At 49.1% G+C, this 23951-nt stretch overlaps 1 protein-coding gene across 4 annotated transcripts in view; it reads right to left on the bottom strand.

Annotated features, from left to right (window-relative positions):
* ethe1 (ETHE1 persulfide dioxygenase) overlaps positions 1-16430 on the bottom strand; it is a 43796-nt gene extending 27366 nt beyond the window's left edge. The window contains exons 1-2 of one of the 4 annotated variants that reach the window (XM_041176780.1): positions 16307-16430; positions 6263-6406 (exon numbers count right to left, since the gene is read on the bottom strand). Coding sequence is in view for 2 of the 4 variants with exons in the window: in XM_041176777.1 (XP_041032711.1) it covers positions 988-1356; positions 16307-16336 (399 nt within the window). In the remaining 2 variants the exon portion in view is untranslated. Of the gene's footprint in view, positions 1-987; positions 1357-6262; positions 6407-16306 lie in introns of those variants that run through there. The other 3 variants (XM_041176777.1, XM_041176782.1, XM_041176778.1) reach the window with 3 other exon arrangements.
* Positions 16431-23951: the final 7521 nt, after the last annotated feature.

Below are 23951 nucleotides of genomic sequence, written 5' to 3' on the forward strand. Positions count from 1 at the left end.
TCCTCCTAATTTCAGGATATAACTAATTCTCAGGTGGGGTGGAGTCACACAGCACAGGAAGAGGCCATTCAGCCCATTGTGCCTGTGCCGGCTGTTTGAACGATGTGTCCAATTAGCCCCCACTCTCTCCCCCTGCTCTTTCCCTCACAGTCCTGCAAATTTTTCCACTTCAAGTATTTACCCAATTCCCCCTTTAGAAAAGTTCCTATTGAACCTGCTTCCACCGCCCTTTCAGGCAGCGCCTCCCAGATCACAACAACTTGCTGTGTCAAAATAAAATTCTCCTCATCTCCCCATCTGGTTCTTTTCCCGATTCTCTTCAATCTGAGTCCCTCTGGTTACCGACCCTCCTGCCACTGGAAACAGTTTCTCCTTATTGACTCTATCCAAACCCCTCATGATTTTGAACATCTCGATTCAATCTTCCCCTTAACCTCCTCTGCTCTGAGGAGAACAATCCCAGCTTCCCCAGTCCCTCCACATGAACTGAAGTCCCTCATCCCTGGGAACATTCCGGTAAATCTCCTCCGCACCCTTCCCAAGATCTTCACATCCTCCCTAAAGAATGTGGCAGTCAGGATTGGACACAACCCTCCGGTTGGGGTTAACTAGAGTTTTTGTAGGTGTTCCGAGTGACTTTCTTTTTTTTTATTCTATGCCCCCTATTTACAGAAGCCAAATGGAACAAATGCTTTCTTAGCCGTCTATCGCTGCCAAAGTGTTGTGAATTCGCAATCCCATGTCTCTCCGCTTTTCCACCCATCTCCTCTCAGAACACTATTTAGATGATACTGCCTCCTGGTGTTGTTGCCCCCAAAGTGCGTCACTTCACCCTCGTCCTCACTGAACTGCACTTGCCACCTGCTTTCCTACTTCGCCAGCCTGTTCACTATGTTGGCAAGTTCTGTATCCTTTGGTACACAGGGTCCCAATCCCTGTTAGCAAACGGAACATGCTTCAGCCTCCCGCCTTTGTTTTTTGAGTTACCCGGAAGCTTAGGGAGTCTATAGTCTCCCCGTTGCTTTCCCCGTGGCAACGTCTTGGCCAATCAGGTTCGACTTGCCAACCAATCAGCACCCTTTTTCCCGTGCAGTATAAATTGTTGTGATAGTTTGAAATTTGGCACTCTTGTGTTTGTCCCGACGGGTGCAAGACGAAAGCTTCAGCAGCATTGTCTCTCTTTTCAGCAGTATTCAAGTTCTGTGTTGTCCGGGTACCAAATGCTCCACACTCAATTCCCTGCCGCACCAGGATTCCGAAACCTGGCAAACAAGGAAGAGACAAACTCCAACGTTCCTGGTTGTCAACGCACCTGTACCATACAACGAGACAACCTGATTGGCTGGGTAGGATGACCTATAGGTGATGAAGAACATAACCAATTGGTTAGTTGACGACAAACTCCCCTCAGCCACTGAAGACTCGAGACATTCATTTTGAGCTGGAAATTCCCTCCAGATTCCTTGGAGGTTTAACAGAGTTTGGGAGATTTAAGAGCATGATACCAAGTTTCAGAGCTTATAACTATCAGGAAAGACTGGGGCTCTTTTCTCTAGAATAGAGAAGGCTGAGGGGGTGACCTGATCGAGGTCTTTAAAATGATGAAAGGGTTTCGATAGGGTAGAGGTAGGGAAGATGTTTCCAATTGTCGGGGTGAGATCAGAACCAGGGGCCATCGATATACGATCATCACTAATAAACCCAATGGGGAATTCAGGAGAAACCTCTTTACCCATAGAATGGGGAAAATGTGGGACTCGCTCCCACAGGGAGTGGTCGAGGTGAATAGCGTCGATGTATTTAATGGGGAAGCTGGATAAACACACGAGGGAGAGAGGAAGAGAAGGACATGGGGATGGGGTGAGATGAAGAGGGGGTGGGAGGAGGCTCGAGTGGAGCAGAAATACCGGCATGGAGCAGATGGACCAAAGAGAGACTTATATTTCTATAGCGCCTTTCACAATCACTGAACATCTCAAAGAGTTACACAGCCAATGAAAGACTGTTTTTTGAAATGTGGTCACTGTTGTAATGTAGGAAACACGGCAGCCAATATGCGCACAGCAAGATTCCACAAAAAGCAATATGATAATGACCCAGATCATTTTTTTAGTGATGTTGGTTGAGGGATAAATATTGGCCCCAAGACACCAGGCAGAACTCGCCCCCGTCCCAACTGCTCTTCTTCCAAATGCTGGCCGGGGGATCTTTCACACCCACCTGAGAGAGCAGACGGGGACCTCAGTTTAATGTCTCATCTGAAAGACACTCTGACAGTGCAGCACTCCCTCAGTACTGACCCTCCGACAGTGCAGCGCTCCCTCAGTACTGACCCTCCGACAGTGCAGCACTCCCTCAGTACTGACCCTCTGACAGTGCAGCACTCCCTCAGAACTGACCCTCTGACGGTGCAGCACTCCCTCAGTACTGACCATCCGACAGTGCAGCACTCCCTCAGTACTGACCCTCCGACAGTGCAGCACTCCCTCAGTACTGACCCTCCGACAGTGCAGACTCCCTCAGTACTGACCCTCCGACAGTGCAGCACTCCCTCAGTACTGACCCTCTCACAGTGCAGCACTCCCTCAGTACTGACCATCCAACAGTGCAGCACTCCCTCAGTACTGACCCTCCGACAGTGCAGCACTCCCTCAGTACTGACCCTCCGACAGTGCAGCACTCCCTCAGTACTGACCCTCTGACAGTGCAGCACTCCCTCAGTTGGGTAGAGCTCCCGTCGTGGCAATCAGGAAATTGCAACGCAATGGCGCTGGCAATTCTACTGTTTGGTCAGGTCAAAGTTCAGGGTTCTGCCAAAGTTCCCTTGTTTAATCATGAACGTGAAGTCATCCATGAGTGAGCTGATGTAGCCAAACCAAATATTAACCCGGGAGGTGAAGCCCAGGCCAAGACACAGAGCTTTTATTACTGGGAGACCTTCTTGACTCGTTGAGTCTCACAGCTCTCCTCCCACTCAACCTAGTGTCCCAGCTCTCACCCAGTTATACTCTCTTTTTAACAAAAGGGGTTTCACTGAGCTTTCAGTGTGGGTGCTCGCAAAGCGTTGCCTGGTGGCCTTGGAAAATGCTAGAACCCAACCCCGTGCTGTCATGTTCTGTGACCAACTGAGGCAGGGTCTCTGCCGTCACAGTCTGCCATGAAGGGTGAGAAAGATGAGCCAATGCACTGAGTGGGGTACAAATTGGAAGGCACGAGTCATTCACATGACAGAGCTGGGGTAGGAAGAGCAAACACAGACCGAGTCAAGGATATTCTCTTGAATGTTGCGACTCACTCAGGCTTGACAACAACAGATGGACACTCGAGAATCACCTATTTATACGTGCTCAAAGACAATTAATACCCTTCACCTTTTTACTTAACCTTAATAATACAATGACATTAACAAACTTAAACAATGTAATTAACAAGACATTGACACCAAATTGTTTCTTCACTTCCTGTTCGTAGATGATATACATCTGGGTGGTTAAAGTTTTGTAGAAAAAAAAACCTTCCAAATGCTTTATTGGTGAAGATAATTATTTATTAGTCAGGGTGGCCTGTTCTTCAGCTGTGAGAAACTTGGTTTAGAATCAGTGACAATGAAGCAAAGTTTATCCGTCACCGGTTCAGAGAATGGTTCAGCACAGAGGAGGCCATTCGGCCCATCATGCCTGTGCCGGCTCTTTGAAAGATCTATCCAATTAGTCCCCACACTCTCTCCCCCCGGCTCTTTTCCCCACATCCCTGCAAATTTTCCCCCTTCAAGTGTTTATCCAATTCCCCCTTTTGAAAGTTCCTATTGAATCTGCTTCCACCGCCCTTTCAGGCAGCGCCTTCCAGATCACAACAACTCGCTGTGTCAAAATAAAATTATCCTCATCTCACCCTTTGGGTCTTTTCCCGATTCTCTTCAATCTGTGTCCCTCTGGTTACCGACCCTCCTGCCGCTGGAAACAATTTCTCCTTATTGACTCTATCCAAACCCCCTCATGATTTTGAATGCCTTGATTTAATCTCCCCCTTAACCTTCTCTGCTTTAAGGAATCCCAGCTTCCCCAGTCTCTCCACATGAACTGGAGTCCCTTAACCCTGGGAACATTGGAGTGAATCTCCTCCGCACCCTCCCCAAGGCCCTGACATTCTTTGTAAAATGTGGTTCCCAGAATGAGGCACAATAACTCATAGTTTACTCCAGTGTCACAGGCCTTCATTTCGACATCTTGTTCACTCCCTCATTTTAAGACCTCCCCTGTCAGACTGTACCTGTTAAAACCCGGTGTTCTGGAGGTGAATTGTGCATGGGTAGCATTCCAGCCCTGGTTACGTTGGGCCAGGTAGCTCCCAGGTGATGAGCTGTGAGGCTGCCAACCAGGAGCGCGGGTTCTTGTACACTGACATTTCACAAAAGAAAATTCTTTATAGTCACATCCAACCCTATGCTCCCTCAATCCTAGAATCATACTTCACCTGATTCACTGCACTTAATCCCCACTCTCCCTCCCTCCCCCAATCCCTCTCCATCCATCTCACTCTCCCTCCCTCCCACTCTCCCTCCCTCCCCCAACCCCAATCTGTCCATCCCACTCTCCCTCCATCCCACTCTCCCTCCCTCCCACTCTCCCTCCATCCCACTCTCCCTCCATCCCACTCTCCCTCCCTTCCGCAACCCCCTCCGTCCATCCGTCTCCTTCCATCCCACTCTCCCTCCCTCCCACTCTCCCTCCATCCCACTCTCCCTCCATCCCACTCTCCGTCCATCCCACTCTCCCTCCATCCCACTCTCCCTCCCTCCCACTCTCCCTCCATCCCACTCTCCTACGTCCCACTCTCCGTCCCTCCCACTCTCCCTCCCTCCCCCAACCCCCCTCCTTCCATCCCACTCTCCGTCCCTCCCACTGTCCGTCCCTCCCACTCTCCCTCCCTCCCTCCCGCAAACACTCTCCTTCCATCCCACTCTCCCTCCCTACCTCAACCCCCCTCCTTCCATCCCACTCTCCCTCCATCCCACTCTCCCTCCATCCCACTCTCCCTCCATTCCACTTTCCCTCCATTCCCCCAACCCCTGTCCTTCCATCCCGCACTCCCTCTATCCCACTCTCCCTCTATCCCCATACCCCTCTCCCTCCATCACGTGTTCCCTCTATCCCACTCTCCCTCTCCCCCAATCCCTCTCCCTCCATCACACTCGCCCTCCATCCCACTCTCCTCTCTCCAATGCCTCTCCCTCCATCCCACTCTCCCCAGCCCCTCTCCCTCCATCCCTCTCCCCAACCCCTTTCCCTCCATCACCCAGCCCCTACAACCCTCCCTTTCTCTGAAACCTCCTCCAGCCCCTACAACCCTCCCTATCACTGTAACCTCCTCCAGCCCCTACAACCCTCCCTATCTCTGTAACCTCCTCCAGCCCCTACAACCCTCTCTATCACTGTAACCTCCTCCAGCCCCTACAACCCTGTCTATCTCTGTAACCTCCTCCAGCACCTACAACCCTCCCTATCTCTGTAACCTCCTCCGGCACCTACAACACTGCCTATTTCGTAACCTCCTACAGCCCCGACAACCCTCCATATCTTTGTAACCTCCTCCAGCCCCGACAACCCTCCCTATCTCTGTAACCTCCACCAGCCCCTACAACCCTCCCTATCTCTGTAACCTCCTCCAGCCCCTACAACCCTCCCTATCTCTGTAACCTCCTCCAGCCCCGACAACCCTCCCTATCTCTGTAACCTCCTCCAGCCCCTACAACCCTCCCTATCTCTGTAACCTCCTCCAGCCCCTACAACCTTCTCTATCTCTGTAACCTCCTCCAGCCCCTACAACCCTCCCTATCTCTGTAACCTCCTCCAGCCCCTACAACCCTCCCTATCTCTGTAACCTCCTCCAGCCCCTACAACCCTCCGCGATCTCTGCACTCTTCCGATACCGGCCTCTTGGCCATCCCCGATTCCCATCGCTCCACCATTGGCGGCCGTGCCTTCAGCTGTCTGTGGACGTAAGCTCTGGAATTCCCTCCCTAAACCTCTCCGCCTCTCTCTCTCCTTCTTTAAGACACTCTTTAAAAACCTTCCTCTTTGACTCAGCTTTAGGTCTCCTGTCCCTAATAGCCCCTTATGTGGCTGGGGGTCAAAACTACGCCCCTCTGAAGTCCCTGGGGATGCTTTGCTATAATAAAGGCGCTATATAAATGCATTCTGTAGCTCGGGGACCACAGACCCTAACTTTGGCCAGAGCCAAGATGCGGACTGGACTTCCCTACCGAGTGTGGAGTTGGAGCTGCCGTTTGGGGAATGTTTGGCGTTGCAGGGTGTCCAGTTTAGTGAGAGGGGGCAGTGTGCTGTCTGGTTGAGAGGAGGCGTCTCACAGTCTACGTTAGGCTTCGCAGGGAGACGCACGTACTTATCTGTGAAAGAGAAAGACACAAAATTTCACACCCGAGATAATCCCCCACGATTGACTATGTGTCTAGTTACATATTATGTAAAAGTGAAATACTGCGGGTGTTGGAAATCCAGAATAAGGACAGGAAATGATGGCAAAGCCCAACAGGTCAGACAGCATCGGTGGAGAGAGAAACAGAGTTAATATTTCGAGTGTGTAGGTCAGACAGACGAGAGACGTTAACTCTGTTTCTCTCTCCATAGACGCTGTCAGGCCTGCTGAGTTTTTCGATCTTTTTCTGTTTTTATTACTTTTGAGGTAAGTGGGGAGAGACTGCAGAATTCTGAGGTGCAGAGGGATCTGGGTGTCCTGGTACATGAAACACACAAAGTTAGTCTGCAGGCGCAGTGAGTAATTAGGAAGCCACATGCTCTTTATTGCAAGGGGGATGGAGTATAAAAGTAGGGAAGTCTTGCCACAGCTGTACAGGGCATTGGTGAGACCATACCTGGAGCACTGGGCACAGTTTTGGTCTCCTTACTTAAGGAGGGATAAACTTGCATTGGAAACATTTCAGAGAAGGTTCACTCGGCTGATTCCTGGGATGCAGGGGTTTGTGTTAGGAGGAGAGGTTGAGCAGGTTGGGCCTGTATCCATTGGAGCCTAGAAGAATGAGAGGCGATCTTATTGAAACATAAGTTCCTGAGGGGACTTGACAGGGTGGATGCCCGAAAGGATGTTTCACCTTGTGGAAGAGATGAGAACTGGGGGACACAGGTTAAAAATAAGGAGTCTCCCATTGAAGACAGAGATGAGGAGGAATTTCTTCTCTCAGAGGGTGGTTAGTCTATGGAATTCTCCTCCCCAGAGAGCAGTGGGGGCTGGGTCACTGAATATATTCAAGGCTGAGTTAGACAGATTTTTGATTGACAAGGGTGGTAGCCAAAGGGTATCGGGGGCAGACAAGCAAGTGGAGTTAAGGCCCCAATCAGATCAGCCATGTTCTTATTGAATGATGCATCAGGCCTTAGGGGCCTAATGGCCTACTCCTGCTCCTAATTCGCACGTTCGTACGTTGCTAGGTGTCCGCCCTTTAAATGCCTATCATTTTGTGTAGCGTATTGAAAATTGCGCTGTGCATTTTGTCCACTTGAGCCCTCCATACTCACATGTACTAGCAGAGGGAGCCTGCTAAGAAGGGGTAGTAGTCGGGTCTGGTGCGTAAAGGGTTAATGTGGGACTCAGCACAGTACTGCCCACACAATGATGTAAGAAGATACATGACCCAGAGCCAGGGTCAGTCTGGAGGTGGACAGCATTGGGTGAAAACCTAGATTGGTGTCTGCTCCATACTGGTCCCCTCTACTGTCTATATGTATATAGTCATGAGTTGTTAATAAAGACTTGCTGTCAACATATTCTAGACTATGAAGCCTACTTCTTGATGTCCAAAGCAGGATTTGTCAGAAGAGATAAGAACTAATAAAGGATCCTTGTTTTAACAGCTCATACAGTCCAAATTTGAAATGTCTTTGGCTGACTATGTAACTGTTTCTGTCCAAGAATTCACAATTTGTATCTGGAACATGTGTGGGAGAGAGTTACAGGAAGTAATTGTGATGCCTGTAGGAAGTAGATGTACAACTTCCTGTAAGTGTTGACATGTATGTCCTGTCACATGCCCCTTGTCACGCTTTCATCGCCTCATGTTCTAAAGCAAGTTATCTGTGAACAATGCCACAGGAGGACCTGTAGTCTCAAAACACAGTTGCGCTGCTTGGTCACAATTTGGACATTTTAAAGTGTCCGAGCAATTTCAAGCAAACATAGAAAGCCGTTTGTTTCGTGCTGGTTTCCCCTGCCGCTGCGCCAGGAATTTACAAGCATCCGCCAACCCGCATAATTCCCTCCGTAAACAAGCAATTAGCCTCTGATAGTCCTCGCTGGTTCAGAGGAATGGCGGTGCTCCCTCAGCAGCAGAATAATACACCCAGCCCCACAATGAAATGAGATGCGGAGCATTTTGTAGCAACCTACTCCATCCCTCTCCCCAGAAAGAGTCTGAGATTGTTTGCGACATTTGACCCTGAGATGAGTTCCTGATCCCATAGTCCCTCCATCATTCAGACTGCCAACTTCCATCTCCACAACAATGCTCGACATTACTCCTGTCTGAACTTATCTGTTGCTGAAACGCCCATTCGTGACATTGTTGATGACTTGATGACTCCCACACACTCCTGGCTGCACATCCACAACGTACCCTGCAAAATTGGATCTTATTAAAACTCTGCTGCCTGCGTCTTCACTCGCAGTCAGTCCCGTTCTTTGATCATCCCCTGAGCTCCCTGACCTACCCTCATCCTTGTTTTCCAATCCCTCCGTTGCCTGACCCCCTCCCTATCTCTGTAACCTCCTCCAGCCCCTACACCCCTCACTATATCTGTAACCTCCTCCAGCCCCTACAACCCTCCCTATCTCTTTAACCTCCTCCAGCCACTACAACCCTCCCTATCTCTTTAACCTCCTCCAGCCACTACAACCCTCCCTATCTCTGTAACCTCCTCCAGCCCCTACAACCCTCCCTATCTCTGTAACCTCCCACAGCCCCTACAACCCTCCCTATCTCTGTAACCTCCTCCAGCCTCTACAACCCTCCCTATCTCTGTAACCTCCTCCAGTCCCTACAACCCTGCCTATCTCAGTAACCACCTCCACCCCTACAACCCTCCCTATCTCTGTAACCTCCTCCAGCCCCTACAACCCTCCCTATCTCTGTAACCGCCTCCAGCCCCTACAACCCTCCCTTTCTCTGCAACCTCCTCCAGCCCCTACAACACTCCCTATCACTGTAACCTCCTCCAGCCCCTACGACCCTCCTTATCTCTGTAACTTCCTTGGGCCCCTACACCCCTCCCTAACTCTGTTACCTCCTCCAGCCCCTACAACCCTCCGAGATCTCTGTGCTCCTCCAATTCCGTCGTCTTGACCATCCCCCGATTCCCATCGCTCCACCATTGGCGGCCGTGCCTTCAGCTGCCTGGGGGGCCCTGAGCTCTGGAATTCTGTCCCTAAACCTCTCCACCTCTCTCTCTCTCTCTCTCTGTTTCCACCTTTAAGACGGTCCTTAAAAACCTCCCTCTGTGACTGAGCATTTGGTCGCCTGGCCCTAAAATCTCCTTTTGTGGCTCGGGGTCAAATTTAATTTGATAATCATTCCTGTGAAGCACCCTGGGATGTTTTACTATATTAAAAGTGCTATATACAAACAAGTTGTTGTGTTTGTGATATTCCAGCAGGAGGCAGTGTGTGGCCATAAAATGTTTTGCAAAGGGACTGATAGGACTCATGGATCAAGCAGCCAGCAAGAGCCATCCCTGACAACCATTAACTGGATTTGCTGGGGAATTTCTCTCTCTGTTCTCAGCGATATTTTCTGGAGTAAAAAATAAACAGATTAGGAGGGGCTCTGTGAACTGACTTCATCCAACAGGCCAGCATGGAGTGCACAAAATCACATTCCTCCCCTCAACCAGAACCTCATCAACTCAGTCCCTCCTACTCTCCCTCTTGCACTCAGTACTGAGGGAGTGCTGCACTGTCAGGGGCTCAGTACTGAGGGAGTGCTGCACTGTCAGGGGGTCAGTACTGAGGGAGTGCTGCACTGTCAGGGGGTCAGTACTGAGTGAGTGTTGCACGGTCGGAGGGTCAGAACTAAGGGAGTGCTGCACTCTCAGAGGGTCAGGACTGAGGGAGTGCTGCACTGTCTGAGGGTCAGTACTGAGGGAGTGCTGCACTGTCAGGGGGTCAGTACTGAGGGAGTGCTGCACTGTCAGGGGGTCAGTACTGAGGGAGTGTTGCACGGTCGGAGGATCAGAACTAAGGGAGTGCTGCACTCTCAGAGGGTCAGGACTGAGGGAGTGCTGCACTGTCGGAGGGTCAGTACTGAGGGAGTGCTGCACTGTCAGTGGGTCAGTACTGAGGGAGCGCTGCACTGTCGGAGTCAGTACTGAGGGAGAGCTGCACTGTCAGAGAGTCAGTACTGAGGGAGAGCTACACTGTCAAAAGGTCAGTACTGAGGGAGTGCTGCACTGTCAGAGAGTCAGTACTGAGGGAGAGCTGCACTGTCAAAAGGTCAGTACTGAGGGAGTGCTGCACTGTCGGAGGGTCAGTACTGAGGGAGTGCTGCACTGTCAGAGGTTCAGTACTGAGGGAGCGCTGCACTGTTAGAGGTGACATCTTTCAGATGAGACATTAAACCGAGGCCCTGTCTGTCCTCTCAGGTGGGTGTAAAAGATCCCACAGCCACTATTTTGAAGAAGAGCAGGAGGGAGGTCTCCCCGATGTCCTGGGGCCAATATTCATCCCTCGACTAACATCAGTAAAAACACAGATGATCCGGGTTATTATCACATTGCTGTTTGTGGGATCTTGCAGTGCATCAATCGGCTGCTGCATTTCCTGCATTACAAAATTTCAAAAGCGTTTCATTGTCTGCAAAGCGTCAGGGGATGTCCTCTGGCTATGAAAGGCGATATCTAAATGCAATTCGTGATTGTTTCTGAGGAGTCTGACGGTGCTCTTGTAATATCGAATGACGCTCACCAGATTGTGCTGCTGTACCATTTCCACATGGAGCAGCACTGCCTCCCAGTGGCGGCAATATTGTTCTACAGGAGATTTTTCTAGTGTTTCTGAATGAACACTTGTTGAATAAAATCACTGTTGGCGTCAATTAATATATATATACATTTTTTATAGATCACTGTGGGAGATCCTGATGTTGTGAAAGACACTGTATAAAATGTGAGCCCCATCTTTAAATCCAATTTGGTGGATAATTTCTGTGAAAATTACACCAGAACCACTTTGCTGGTCTGGGTTTGATGGGGTTTCATTGCGAGGTGACTCTCTCTCACCTGCTGTAATGATGGCCTTGCTGCAGGAAATTACATGGGTCGATTCAGTGGAAAGTGCAGCATTCATCATCACCAGATCAGGCTCCTCTGGACTGTGGCATTAACTGGAGAATTGGGGATAGTAACGTGATGCTACACAGAGATAGAGAGGGAGAACGAGAGAGAAAGAGGGATAGAGGGAAAGGGAAATAAACAGGGAGCGAGAGAGAGAGGGGGGAAAGGGAGAGGGAGATGGATGGATAGAGAGAGAGACAGAGAGAGAGAGGGAGGGAGAGAGAAGAGGGATAGAGACAGAGAAAGACAGACAGAGGAAGACAGAAAGAGAGAGGGAGGGAGAGAAAGACAGAGAGATGGAGGGAGAGAGAGACAGACAGAGAAATGGAGGGAGAGAGAGACAGAAAGAGAGAGAGGGAGAGAGAGAGAGATGGGGAGGGACAGAGAAGGAGAGAGACAGAGAAACAGAGACAGAGAGGGAGAGAGAGAGGGTGAGGGTGTCAGAGAAGGAGAGAGAGAGTGACAGAGATGGAGATAGGGAGAGAGTGATGGAGCGAGAAAGAGATGAAAGAGAGAGGCAGAGAGAGAGATGAGAGAGAGACAGAGAGAGATGAGAGAGAAAGAGGGACAGAGAAAGAGAGGGAGAGAGGAGGAGAACGCAAGAGTAGGTGGTGGGGGGGAGAGAGAGAGTAAAAGACAGCAGGGGAGAACAGGAGGGATTGTTTTAGTAAACTGTGATTTTTTATTCGATATTGGCAGACTATCAGACCTCCCATGGCAATGCTGAGATCTTGATCATTTATAAAAGTGAAGTTGATATTAACAAGCTATGAGAACGAGAATCAAACAGGAATGCAGGGTGACAGCTACAGGAAATAAAGTGTTTACATTCAGCTGTCAGGGGCTGTGGATTCATATCAAACCTGCAGTAGCCCGTGTCTGAGTGTTTGATGGGGACAGTGTAGAGTGAGCTTTACTCTGTATCTAACCCCATGCTGTACCTGTCCTGGGAGTGTTTGATGCGAACAGTGTAGAGGGAGCTTTACTCTGTATCTAACCCCATGCTGTACCTGCCCTGGGAGTGTTTGATGGGGACAGTGTAGAGGGAGCTTTACTCTGTATCTGACCCCGTGCTGTACCTGTCCTGGGAGTGTTTGATGGGGACAGTGTAGAGGGAGCTTTACTCTGTATCTGACCCCATGCTGTACCTGTCCTGGGAGTGTTTGATGGGGACAGTGTAGTGGGAGCTTTACTCTGTATCTAACCCCGTGTTTTATCTGTCCTGGGAGTGTTTGATGGGGATAGTGTTGAGGGAGCTTTATTCTGTATCTAACACCGTGCTGTACCTGCCCTGGGAGTGTTTGATTGGGACAATATAGAGGGAGTTTTACTCTGAATCTAACCCCATGCTGTACCTGCCCTGGGAGTGTTTGATGGGGTCAGTGTAGAGGGAGCTTTACTCTGTATCTAACCCCGAGCTGTACCTATCAATAGAAAACTTAACCACTCGTTAATTAAGGACAAAATATTGACCCCCCGGTCACACCTCCCCTTAGCAGCCTGATAAAGACAGGTACACTTACCTCATCCATTGCAGCTCATGGTTAAGAACATCTATAGGCTTGTTCTTTGCTGGGTGCCGTCTTAGTGCCTGATACAGGGATGGAAGGATCAGTGATTTGTGAGTTTGTTGGAGGGGGACACTGAGAGGTCAATGTGGGTGGGTGGGGAACGAGCGAGAGACGGTGACAGAAGGGTATTAGGTGTCAGCAACCAGCGGGCAGCTACACAGTAAACACAGGCACCCAGCAATGGCCCGTTGTAGACAGGTATCCGGACACAGTGGTGTCAAGTTCACCTCTCTCCTGTCAGGAACATTCGCAGTACAGCTCATTAATCTGGTAACCAGAGTCTGTTTTGTTAACCTTTCGCCTAATGATTATAATTATAGCACAGAATCAGGCCTCGATGCCTCGGCTGCAGATGTGTGTGCAGACATCACATTAGCAGCAATAAATGTGATGTTAGTTGAGGAATAAATATTGGACCCAGGGACACCAGGGAGACATCCACCCCAACTCTTCTTCCAAGTAGTGGCCGTGGGATCTTTTACACCCACCTGAGAGGGCAGACAGGGGCCTCGGTTTAATGTCTCATCTGAAAACAGAACCTCTTCACAGTGCAGCACTCCCTCAGTACTGACCCTCTGACAGTGCAGCACTCCCTCAGTACTGACCCTCCGACAGTGCTGCACTCCCTCAGTACTGACCCTCTGACAGTGCAGAACTCCCTCAGTACTGACCCTCTGACAGTACAGCACTCCCTCAGTACTGACCCTCTGACAGTGCAGCACTCCCTCAGCACTGACCCTCCGACAGTGCAGCACCCGCTCAGTACTGACCCACCGACAGTGCAGCACTCCCTCAGTACTGACCCTCCGACAGTGCAGCACTCCCTCAGTACTGACCCACCGACAGTGCAGCACTCCCTCAGTACTGACCCTCTGACAGTGCAGAACTCCCTCAGTACTGACCCTCTGACAGTGCAGCACTCCCTCAGTACTGATCCTCTGACAGTGCAGCACTCCCTCAGTACTGACCCTCTGACAGTGCAGCACTCCCTCAGCACTGACCCTCCGACAGTGCAGCACCCGCTCAGTACTGACCCTCTGACAGTGCAGCACTCCCTCAACACTGACCCTCTGACAGTGCAGCACCCCCTCAGTACTGACCCTCTGACAGTGCAGCACTCTCTCAGCACTGACCCTCTGACAGTGCGGCACTCCCTCAGTACTGACCCACCGACAGTGCAGCACTCCCTCAATTCTGAACCTCCAACAGTGCAGCCGTCCCTCAATACTGACCCTCTGACAGTGCAGCGCGCCCTCAATACTGACCCTCCGACAGTGCAGCACTCCCTCAGTACCGACCCTCTGACAGTGCAGCGCTCCCTCAGTACTGACCCTCCGAAAGTGCAGCGCTCCCTCAGTACTGACCCTCCGACAGTGCAGCGCTCCCTCAGTACTGACCCTCCGACAGTGCAGCACTCCCTCAGTACTGACCCTCCATCATTGCAGTGCTCCCTCAGTACTGACCCTCTGACAGTGCAATGGTCCCTCAGTACTGACCCTCTGACAGTGCAGCGCGCCCTCAGTACTGATCCTCTGACAGTACAGCGCTCCCTCAGTACTGACCCTCCGACAGTGCAGCATTCCCTCAGTACTGACCCTCCGACAGTGCAGCATTCCCTCAGTACTGACCCTATGACAGTGCAGTGAATCCCTCAGTACTGACCCTCTGACAGTGCCGCACTCCCTCAGTACTGACCCTCTGACAGTGCCGCACTCCCTCAGAACTGACCCTCGGACAGTGCAGCGCTCCCTCAGTACTGACCCTCTTACAGTGTAACACTCCCTCGGTACTGACTCTCGGACCGTGTAGTAATTCTGCAGCATTGACTGTAATCGTCACTCTATCACCCCAGCCTCCCAGGCGTACTATCTCCCAAGAGGCCCTGCAATTTGACCTCAGTGCCATTAGATCGAGGTGCGGTTGTGGTTAAATGATGATGGATCACTGGTGAACAGGGGGTGGGGGCGTTGGTGCAAGTTATGGGGGTGATTCCCTTCAAGTTGAACAGCCAGCACCAAAGCAGTGTTTGGCAACCCATGTGGATTTGGCTAGTGTATGGGACCGTTCTCAGCTCTCTCTCCCTCCCCCCCAACCCCCATTCAGGAGAGAATCTGGTTGTGTGGAGGGTTGGTTTTGGAATGAATACATTAATCGCCATTCGCCTCGGTGGGGCATCACCCTTTCGTGTGGGAGATAGATTGGTGGCAGCAGGAAGAAGGGTATTGTTTGGGACTGTAGCAGTGTTAGCTTGCCAGGGTCGCATTCCATGATACTGGATACCAGCCTCCTGTACAATGCAACGCCTCAATGTGTCAGAGCTTATCTTGTGCTCGAAGTCGCGTTCCACACAGTCTAAACCCCTTCGGAAAACTGCGTGCAGCCTCCTTTAGTCTAATATCCCCCTCCTGGAGATTTACAGTGTCACCCCACACCTCTTACTGCAACACTCTGACATACGAACATCTGAATTAGGAGCAGGAGTAGGCCATTCAGCCCCTCGAGCCTGCTCCCCCATTCAATAAGATCATGGCTGATCTAACTGTAACCTCAACCCCACATTCCTGCTGACCCCCGATGAACTTTCACCTTCCCCACTTGTTAATCAAGAATCTATCCAGCTTTGCCTTAGAAATATTCAAACTCTGCTCCCATCGCCTCTTGAGGAAGAGAGTTCCAAAGACACACATCCCTCTGAGAGAAAAGATTTCGCCTCATCTCCGTCTTAAATGAGCGACACCCTTATTTTTAAACAGTGACTCCCCCTCGTTCTAGATTCTCCCACAAGAGAAAACGTCCTCTCCATATCCACACTGTCGAGACCCCCTCAGGATCTTAAAGGTTTCGATCCAGTCGCCTCTTTCTCTTCTAAACTCCAGCGGATACAGGCCTAACCTGCCCAACCTTTCCTCATAAAACAACCCACCCAATTCCTGGTATTAGTCCAGGAAACATTCTCCGAACTGCTTCCAATGCATTTACATCCTTCCTTAAATAAGGAGACCAACACTGTACACAATACTCCAGATGTGGTCTCACCAGTGCCCTGTACAACTGAAGCTTAACCTCCCTATTTTTAGAATCAATTCCCCTCACAATAAACAGTAACATTCTATTAGCTTTCCGAATTACTGGCTGTATCTGCACACTGACCTTTTGTGATTCATGCACTGGGACACCCAGATCCCTCTGAGTCTCAGAGCTCTGCAATCTCTCACCTTTTAGATAATAAGTTTATTTTTTATACTTCCTGCCAACATAGAGAATTTCACATTTTCCCACATTATACTCTATTTGCCAGATCTTTGCCCACTCACCTAACCTCTCTATATCACTTTGTAGCCTCCTCACACCCTCTTCACAACTGGCTTTCCCACTTACCTTTGTGTTGTCAGCAAGTGTAGCCACCATTCCATCTGTCCCGTCATCCAAGTCATTTATATAAATTGTAAAAAGTTGAGGTCCCAGCACTGATCCCTGTGGCACACCCACTTGTCACATCCTGCCAACAAGAGAAAGACCCATTTATGTCTACTCTCTGTTTCCTGTTAGCCAGCCAATCTTCTATCCATGCCAATATGTCTACACCCATGAGCTTTTATTTGCCACAATAACCTTTCATGTGGCACCTTATCAAACGCCTTCTGAAAATCTAAGTACAGCACATCCACCGGCTCTCCTTTATCCACAGCACAAGTGACTCCTTCAAAGAATTCCAATAAATTTGTTAAACATGATTTTCCTTTCACAAATCCATGTTGACTTTGCCTGATGACCTTGAATGTATCTAAGTGCCCTGTTATAATGTCTTTAATAATAGCTTCTAATATCTTCCACATGACAGATGTTAAGCTAACTGGTCTATAGTATCCTGTTTTCTGTCTCTCTCCCTTTTTGAATAAATGTTTACGGGGTAGTTTCCTAGAACAGCATGTTCCGGAGCCAACCAGAGAGTAGGCTATACTAGACCTGGTATCGAACAACGAGGTAGGATTAATTGATAACCTCATAGTAAAGACATTCCTAGGTAACAGTGATCATAATATGGTTGAATTTTACATTCAGTTTGAGGGAGAGATTTTTTTGCTATTTTCCAATCTAGTGGAGTCTTCCCTGAATCTAGTGAATTTTGGAAAACTAAAACCAATAGCAGAGTGTTACAGTGAGGGTGTGTGGGGTATATCAGAGTGTTACAGTGAGGGGTGTGGGATATATCAGAGTGTTACAGTGAGGAGTGTGGGATATATCAGAGTGTTACAGTGAGGGGTGTGGGGTATATCAGAGTGTTACAGTGAGGGGTATGGGGTATATCAGAGTGTTACAGTGAGGGATGTGGGGTATATCAGAGCGTTACAGTGAGGGGTATGGGGTATATCAGAGTGTTGCAGTGAGGGATGTGGGGTATATCAGAGTGTTACAGTGAGGGGTATGGGGTATATCAGAGTGTTACAGTGAGGGGTGTGGGGTCTATCAGAGTGTTACAGTGAGGGGTGTGGGAGATATCAGAGAGTTACAATGAGTGGTGTGTGGGGTATTTCGGAGTGTTACGGTGAGAGGTGTGGGATATATTACAATGTTACAGTGAGGGGTGTGGGATATATCAGAGTGTTACAGTGAGTGGTGTGGGGTATATCAGAGTGTTACAGTGAGGGGTGTGTGGTATATCAGAGTGTTACAGTGAGTGGCGTGGGATATATCAGAATGTTACAGTGAGGGGTGTGGGATATATAAGGGAGTTACAGTGAGAGGTGAGGGGTGTGGGGTATATCACAGAGTTACAGTGAGGGGTGTGGGATATATCAGCTTGATGCAGTGAGGGCTGTAGGGTATATCAGAGTGTTACAGTGAGGGGTGTGGGATATATAAGGGAGTTACAGTGAGAGGTGAGGGGTGTGGGGTATATCAGAGAGTTACAGTGAGGGGTGTGGGATATATCAGCTTGATACAGTGAGGGCTGTAGGGTATATCAGAGTGTTACAGTGAGGAGGTGTGGGGTATATCAGAGTGTTACAGTGAGGGGTGTGGGATATATAAGGGATTTACAGTGAGGGGGTGTGGGGTATATCAAGGTGTTATAGTGAGGGGTGTGTGATATATCAGGGTGTTACAGTGAGGAGTGTGGGATATATCAGGGTGTTACAGTGAGGGGTGTGCGATATGTCAGAGTGTTACACTGAGCGGTGTGGGATATATCAGAGCGTTACAGTGAGGCATGTAGGTTATATCAGAGTGTTAGAGTGAGGGGGTGTGGGGTATATCAGAGTGTTACACTGAGGGTGTGGGGTATATCAGGGTGTTACAGTGAGGGGTGTGGGGTATATCAGAGTGTTACACTGAGGGGTGTGGGATATATCAGAGCGTTACAGTGAGGAATGTAGGATATATCAGAGTGTTACAGTGAGGGGTGTGGGGGATATCAGAGCATTACATTGAGGGGTGTGGGATATATCAGAGTGTTACAGTGAGGGGTGTGTGATTTATCAGAGTGTTACAGTGAGGGGTGTGGGATATATCAGAGTGTTACACTGAGGGGTGTGTGATATATCAGAGTGTTACACTGAGGGGTGTGGGATATATCAGAGCGTTACAGTGAGGCATGTAGGATATATCAGAGTGCTATACTGAGGGGTGTGGAGTATAACAGAGTGTTACAGTGAGGGGGTGTGGGGTATATCAGGGTGTTACAGTCAGGGGTGTGGGGTATATCAGAGTGTTACAGTGACGGGTATGGGATATATCAGGGTGTTACAGTGAGGGGTGTTGGGTATATCAGAGTGTTACAGTGAGGGATGTGCGGTATATCAGAGTGTTACAGTGAGGGGTGTGGGGTATATCAGAGTGTTACAGTGAGGGCTGTTGGATATATCAGAGTGTTACAGTGAGGTGTGTGAGGTATATCAGAGTGTTACAGTGAGGGGTATGGGGTATTTCAGAGCGTTACAGTGAGGGGTATGGGGTATATCAGAGTGTTGCAGTGAGGGATGTGGGGTATATCAGAGTGTTACAGTGAGGGGTTTGGTGTATATCAGAGTGTTACAGTGAGGGGTGTGAGGTATATCAGAGTGTTACAGTGAGGGATGTGGGGTATATCAGAGTGTTACAGTGAGGGGTGTGGGAGATACCAGAGTGTTAGAATGTGGGATGTGGGGTATATCAGAGTGTTACAGTGAGGGATGTGGGCTATATCAGAGTGTTACAGTGAGGGGTGTGGGGTAAATCAGAGTGTTACAGTGAGGGGTGTGGGAGATATCAGAGAGTTACAATGAGTGGTGTGTGGGGTATTTCGGAGTGTTACGGTGAGAGGTGTGGGATATATTACAATGTTACAGTGAGGGGTGTGGGATATATCAGAGTGTTACAGTGAGTGGCGTGGGATATATCAGAATGTTACAGTGAGGGGTGTGGGAGATATAAGGGAGTTACAGTGAGAGGTGAGGGGTGTGGGGTATATCACAGAGTTACAGTGAGGGGTGTGGGATATATCAGCTTGATGCAGTGAGGGCTGTAGGGTATATCAGAGTGTTACAGTGAGGGGTGTGGGATATATAAGGGAGTTACAGTGAGAGGTGAGGGGTGTGGGGTATATCAGAGAGTTACAGTGAGGGATGTGGGATATATCAGCTTGATACAGTGAGGGCTGTAGGGTATATCAGAGTGTTACAGTGAGGAGGTGTGGTGTATATCAGAGTGTTACAGTGAGGGGTGTGGGATATATAAGGGATTTACAGTGAGGGGGTGTGGGGTATATCAAGGTGTTATAGTGAGGGGTTTGTGATATATCAGGGTGTTACAGTGAGGAGTGTGGGATATATCAGGGTGTTACAGTGAGGGGTGTGCGATATGTCAGAGTGTTACACTGAGCGGTGTGGGATATATCAGAGTGTTACAGTGAGGCATGTAGGTTATATCAGAGTGTTAGAGTGAGGGGGTGTGGGGTATATCAGAGTGTTACACTGAGGGGTGTGGGATATATCAGGGTGTTACAGTGAGGGGTGTGGGGTATATCAGAGTGTTACACTGAGGGGTGTGGCATATATCAGAGCGTTACAGTGAGGCATGTAGGATATATCAGAGTGTTACAGTGAGGGGTGTGGGGGATATCAGAGCATTACATTGAGGAGTGTGGAATATATCAGAGTGTTACAGTGAGGGGTGTGTGATTTATCAGAGTGTTACAGTGAGGGGTGTGGGATATATCAGAGTGTTACACTGAGGGGTGTGTGATATATCAGAGTGTTACACTGAGGGGTGTGGGATATATCAGAGCGTTACAGTGAGGCATGTAGGATATATCAGAGTGTTATAGTGAGGGGTGTGGGGTATATCAGAGTGTTACAGTGAGGGGGTGTGGGGTATATCAGGGTGTTACAGTGAGGGGTGTGGGATATATCAGAGTGTTACAGTGAGGGGTGTGGGGTATATCAGGGTGTTACAGTGAGGGGTGTGGGATATATGAGAGTGTTACAGTGAGGGATGTGCGGTATATCAGAGTGTTACAGTGAGGGGTGTGGGGTATATCAGGGTGTTACAGTGAGGGGTGTTGGGTATATCAGAGTGTTACAGTGAGGTGTGTGAGGTATATCAGAGTGTTACCCTGAGGGGTGTGGGATATATCAGAGTGTTACAGTGAGGGGTGTGGGATATGTCAGAGTGTTACAGTGAGGGGTGTTGGATATATCAGAGTGTTACAGTGAGGGATGTGGGATATATCAGAGTGTTACAGTGAGGGGTATGGGATATATCAGAGTGTTACAGTGAGGGGTGTGGGGTATATCAGAGCGTTACACTGAGGGGTGTGGGATATATCAGTGTGTTACACTGAGAGGTGTGGGGTATATCAGAGTGTTACAGTGAGGCATGTAGGATATATCAGAGTGTTAAAGTGAGGGGTGTGGGGTATATCAGAGTGTAACAGTGAGGGGTGTGGAATATATCAGCGTGTTACAGTGAGGGATGTGCGGTATATCAGAGTGTTACAGTGAGGGGTGTGGGGTTGTATCAGAGTGTTACACTGAGGGGTGTGGGATATATCAGAGTGTTACAGTGAGGGGGTGTGGGGTATATCAGAGTGTTACACTGAGGGATGTGGGATATATCAGAGTGTTACAGTGAGGGGGTGTGGGGTATATCAGAGTGTTACAGTGAGGGGTGTGTGGTATATCAGGGTGTTACAGTGAGGGGTGTGGGATATATCAGAGTGTTACAGTGACGGGTGTGGGATATATCAGAATGTTACACTGAGGGGTGTGGGATATATCAGAGTGTTACAGTGAGGGGGTGTGGGGTATATCAGAGTGTTACAGTGAGGCATGTAGGATATATCAGAGTGTTACAGTGAGGGGTGTGGGGTCTATCAGAGTTACAGTGAGGGGTGTGGGATATATCAGAGTGTTACACTGAGGGGTGTGGGATATAGCAGAGTGTTACAGTGAGGGGTGTGTGGGGTATATCAGAGTGTTACAGTGAGGGGTGTTGGATATATGAGAGTGTTACAGTGAGGGATGTGCGGTATATCAGAGTGTTACAGTGAGGGGTGTGGGGTATATCAGGGTGTTACAGTGAGGGGTGTTGGGTATATCAGAGTGTTACAGTGAGGTGTGTGAGGTATATCAGAGTGTTACAGTGAGGGGTATGGGGTATATCAGAGTGTTACAGTGAGGGATGTGGGGTATATCAGAGCGTTACAGTGAGGGGTATGGGGTATATCAGAGTGTTGCAGTGAGGGATGTGGGGTATATCAGAGTGTTACAGTGAGGGGTATGGGGTATATCAGAGTGTTACAGTGAGGGGTGTGGGGTCTATCAGAGTGTTACAGTGAGGGGTGTGGGAGATATCAGAGAGTTACAATGAGTGGTGTTTGGGGTATTTCGGAGTGTTACGGTGAGAGGTGTGGGATATATTACAATGTTACAGTGAGGGGTGTGGGATATATCAGAGTGTTACAGTGAGTGGTGTGGTGTATATCAGAGTGTTACAGTGAGGGGTGTGTGGTATATCAGAGTGTTACAGTGAGTGGCGTGGGATATATCAGAATGTTACAGTGAGGGGTGTGGGATATATAAGGGAGTTACAGTGAGAGGTGAGGGGTGTGGGATATATCAGCTTGATGCAGTGAGTGCTGTAGCGTATATCAGAGTGTTACAGTGAGGGGTTGTGGGGTATATCAGGGTGTTACAGTGAGGGGTGTGGGGTATATCAGGGTGTTACAGTGAGGGGTGTGGGATATATCAGAGTGTTACAGTGAGGTGTGTGAGGTATATCAGAGTGTTACAGTGAGGGGTGTGGGATATATCAGAGTGTTACAGTGAGGGGTGTGGGATATGTCAGAGTGTTACAGTGAGGAGTGTGGTATATATCAGAGTGTTACAGTGAGGGATGTGGGATATATCAGAGTGTTACAGTGAGGGGTATGGGATATATCAGAGTGTTACAGTGAGGGGTGTGGGGTATATCAGAGCGTTACAGTGAGGGGGTGTGCAATATATCAGTGTGTTACAGTGAGAGGTGTGGGGTATATCAGAGTGTTACAGTGAGGCAAGTAGGATATATCAGAGTGTTAAAGTGAGGGGTGTGGGTTATTGAAGAGTGTAACATTGAGGGGTGTGGGATATATCAGAGTGTTACAGTGAGGGATGTGCGGTATATCAGAGTGTTACAGTGAGGGGTGTGGCGTTGTATCAGAGTGTTACACTGAGGGGTGTGGGATATATCAGAGTGTTACAGTGAGGGGGTGTGGGGTATATCAGAGTGTTACACTGAGGGATGTGGGATATATCAGAGTGTTACAGTGAGGGGTGTGGGATATATCAGAGTGTTACAGTGAGGGGTGTGGGATATATCAGGGTATTACAGTCAGGGGTGTGGGGTATATCAGAGTGTTACAGTGAGGGGTATGGGATATATCAGGGTGTTACACTGAGGGGTGTTGGGTATATCAGAGTGTTACAGTGAGGGGTGTGGGGTATATCAGAGTGTTACAGTGAGGGGTGTGGGGTATGTCAAGGTGTTACAGTGAGGGGTGTGGGGTCTATCAGAGTTACAGTGAGGGGTGTGGGATATATCAGAGTGTTACACTGAGGGGTGTGGGATATAGCAGAGTGTTACAGTGAGGGGTGTGTGGGGTATATCAGAGTGTTACAGTGAGGGGTGTTGGATATATGAGAGTGTTACAGTGAGGGATGTGCGGTATATCAGAGTGTTACAGTGAGGGGTGTGGGGTATATCAGGGTGTTACAGTGAGGGGTGTTGGGTATATCAGAGTGTTACAGTGAGGGGTGTGAGGTATATCAGAGTGTTACAGTGAGGGGTGTGTGGTATATCAGAGTGTTACAGTGAGGGGTGTGGGGTATATCAGAGCGTTACAGTGAGGGGTATGGGGTATATCAGAGTGTTACAGTGAGGGATGTGGGGTATATCAGAGTGTTACAGTGAGGGGGTATGGGGTATATCAGGGTGTTACAGTGAGGGGTGTGGGGTATATCAGAGTGTTACAGTGAGGGTGTGGGATATATCAGCGTGTTACAGTGAGGGGTGTGGGGATATATCAGGAGTGTTACTGTGAGGGTGTGGGATATATCAGGTTGTAACAGTGAGGGGTGTGGGATATATCAGAGTGTTACAGTGAGGGGTGTTGGGTATATCAGAGTGTTACAGTGAGGGGTGTGGAGTATATCAGAGTGTTACAGTGAGGCATGTAGGATATATCAGAGTGTTACAGTGAGGCATGTAGGATATATCAGAGTGTTACAGTGAGGCATGTGGGATATATCAGAGTGTTACAGTGAGGGGTGTGGGGTATATCAGAGTGTTACAGTGAGGGGTGTTGGGTATATCAGAGTTTTACAGTGAGGGATGTGGGGTATATCAGAGTGTTACAGTGAGGAGTGTAGGATATATCAGAGTGTTACAGTGAGGGGTGTGGGATATATCAGAGTGTTTACAGTGAGGGGTGTGGGATATATCAGAGTGTTACAGTGAGGGGTGTGGGATATATCAGAGTGTTACAGTGAGGGGTGTGGGGTATATC

This window comes from Carcharodon carcharias, chromosome 29, assembly GCF_017639515.1.
Source record: "Carcharodon carcharias isolate sCarCar2 chromosome 29, sCarCar2.pri, whole genome shotgun sequence".
NCBI classification, from domain to species: domain Eukaryota; kingdom Metazoa; phylum Chordata; class Chondrichthyes; order Lamniformes; family Lamnidae; genus Carcharodon; species Carcharodon carcharias.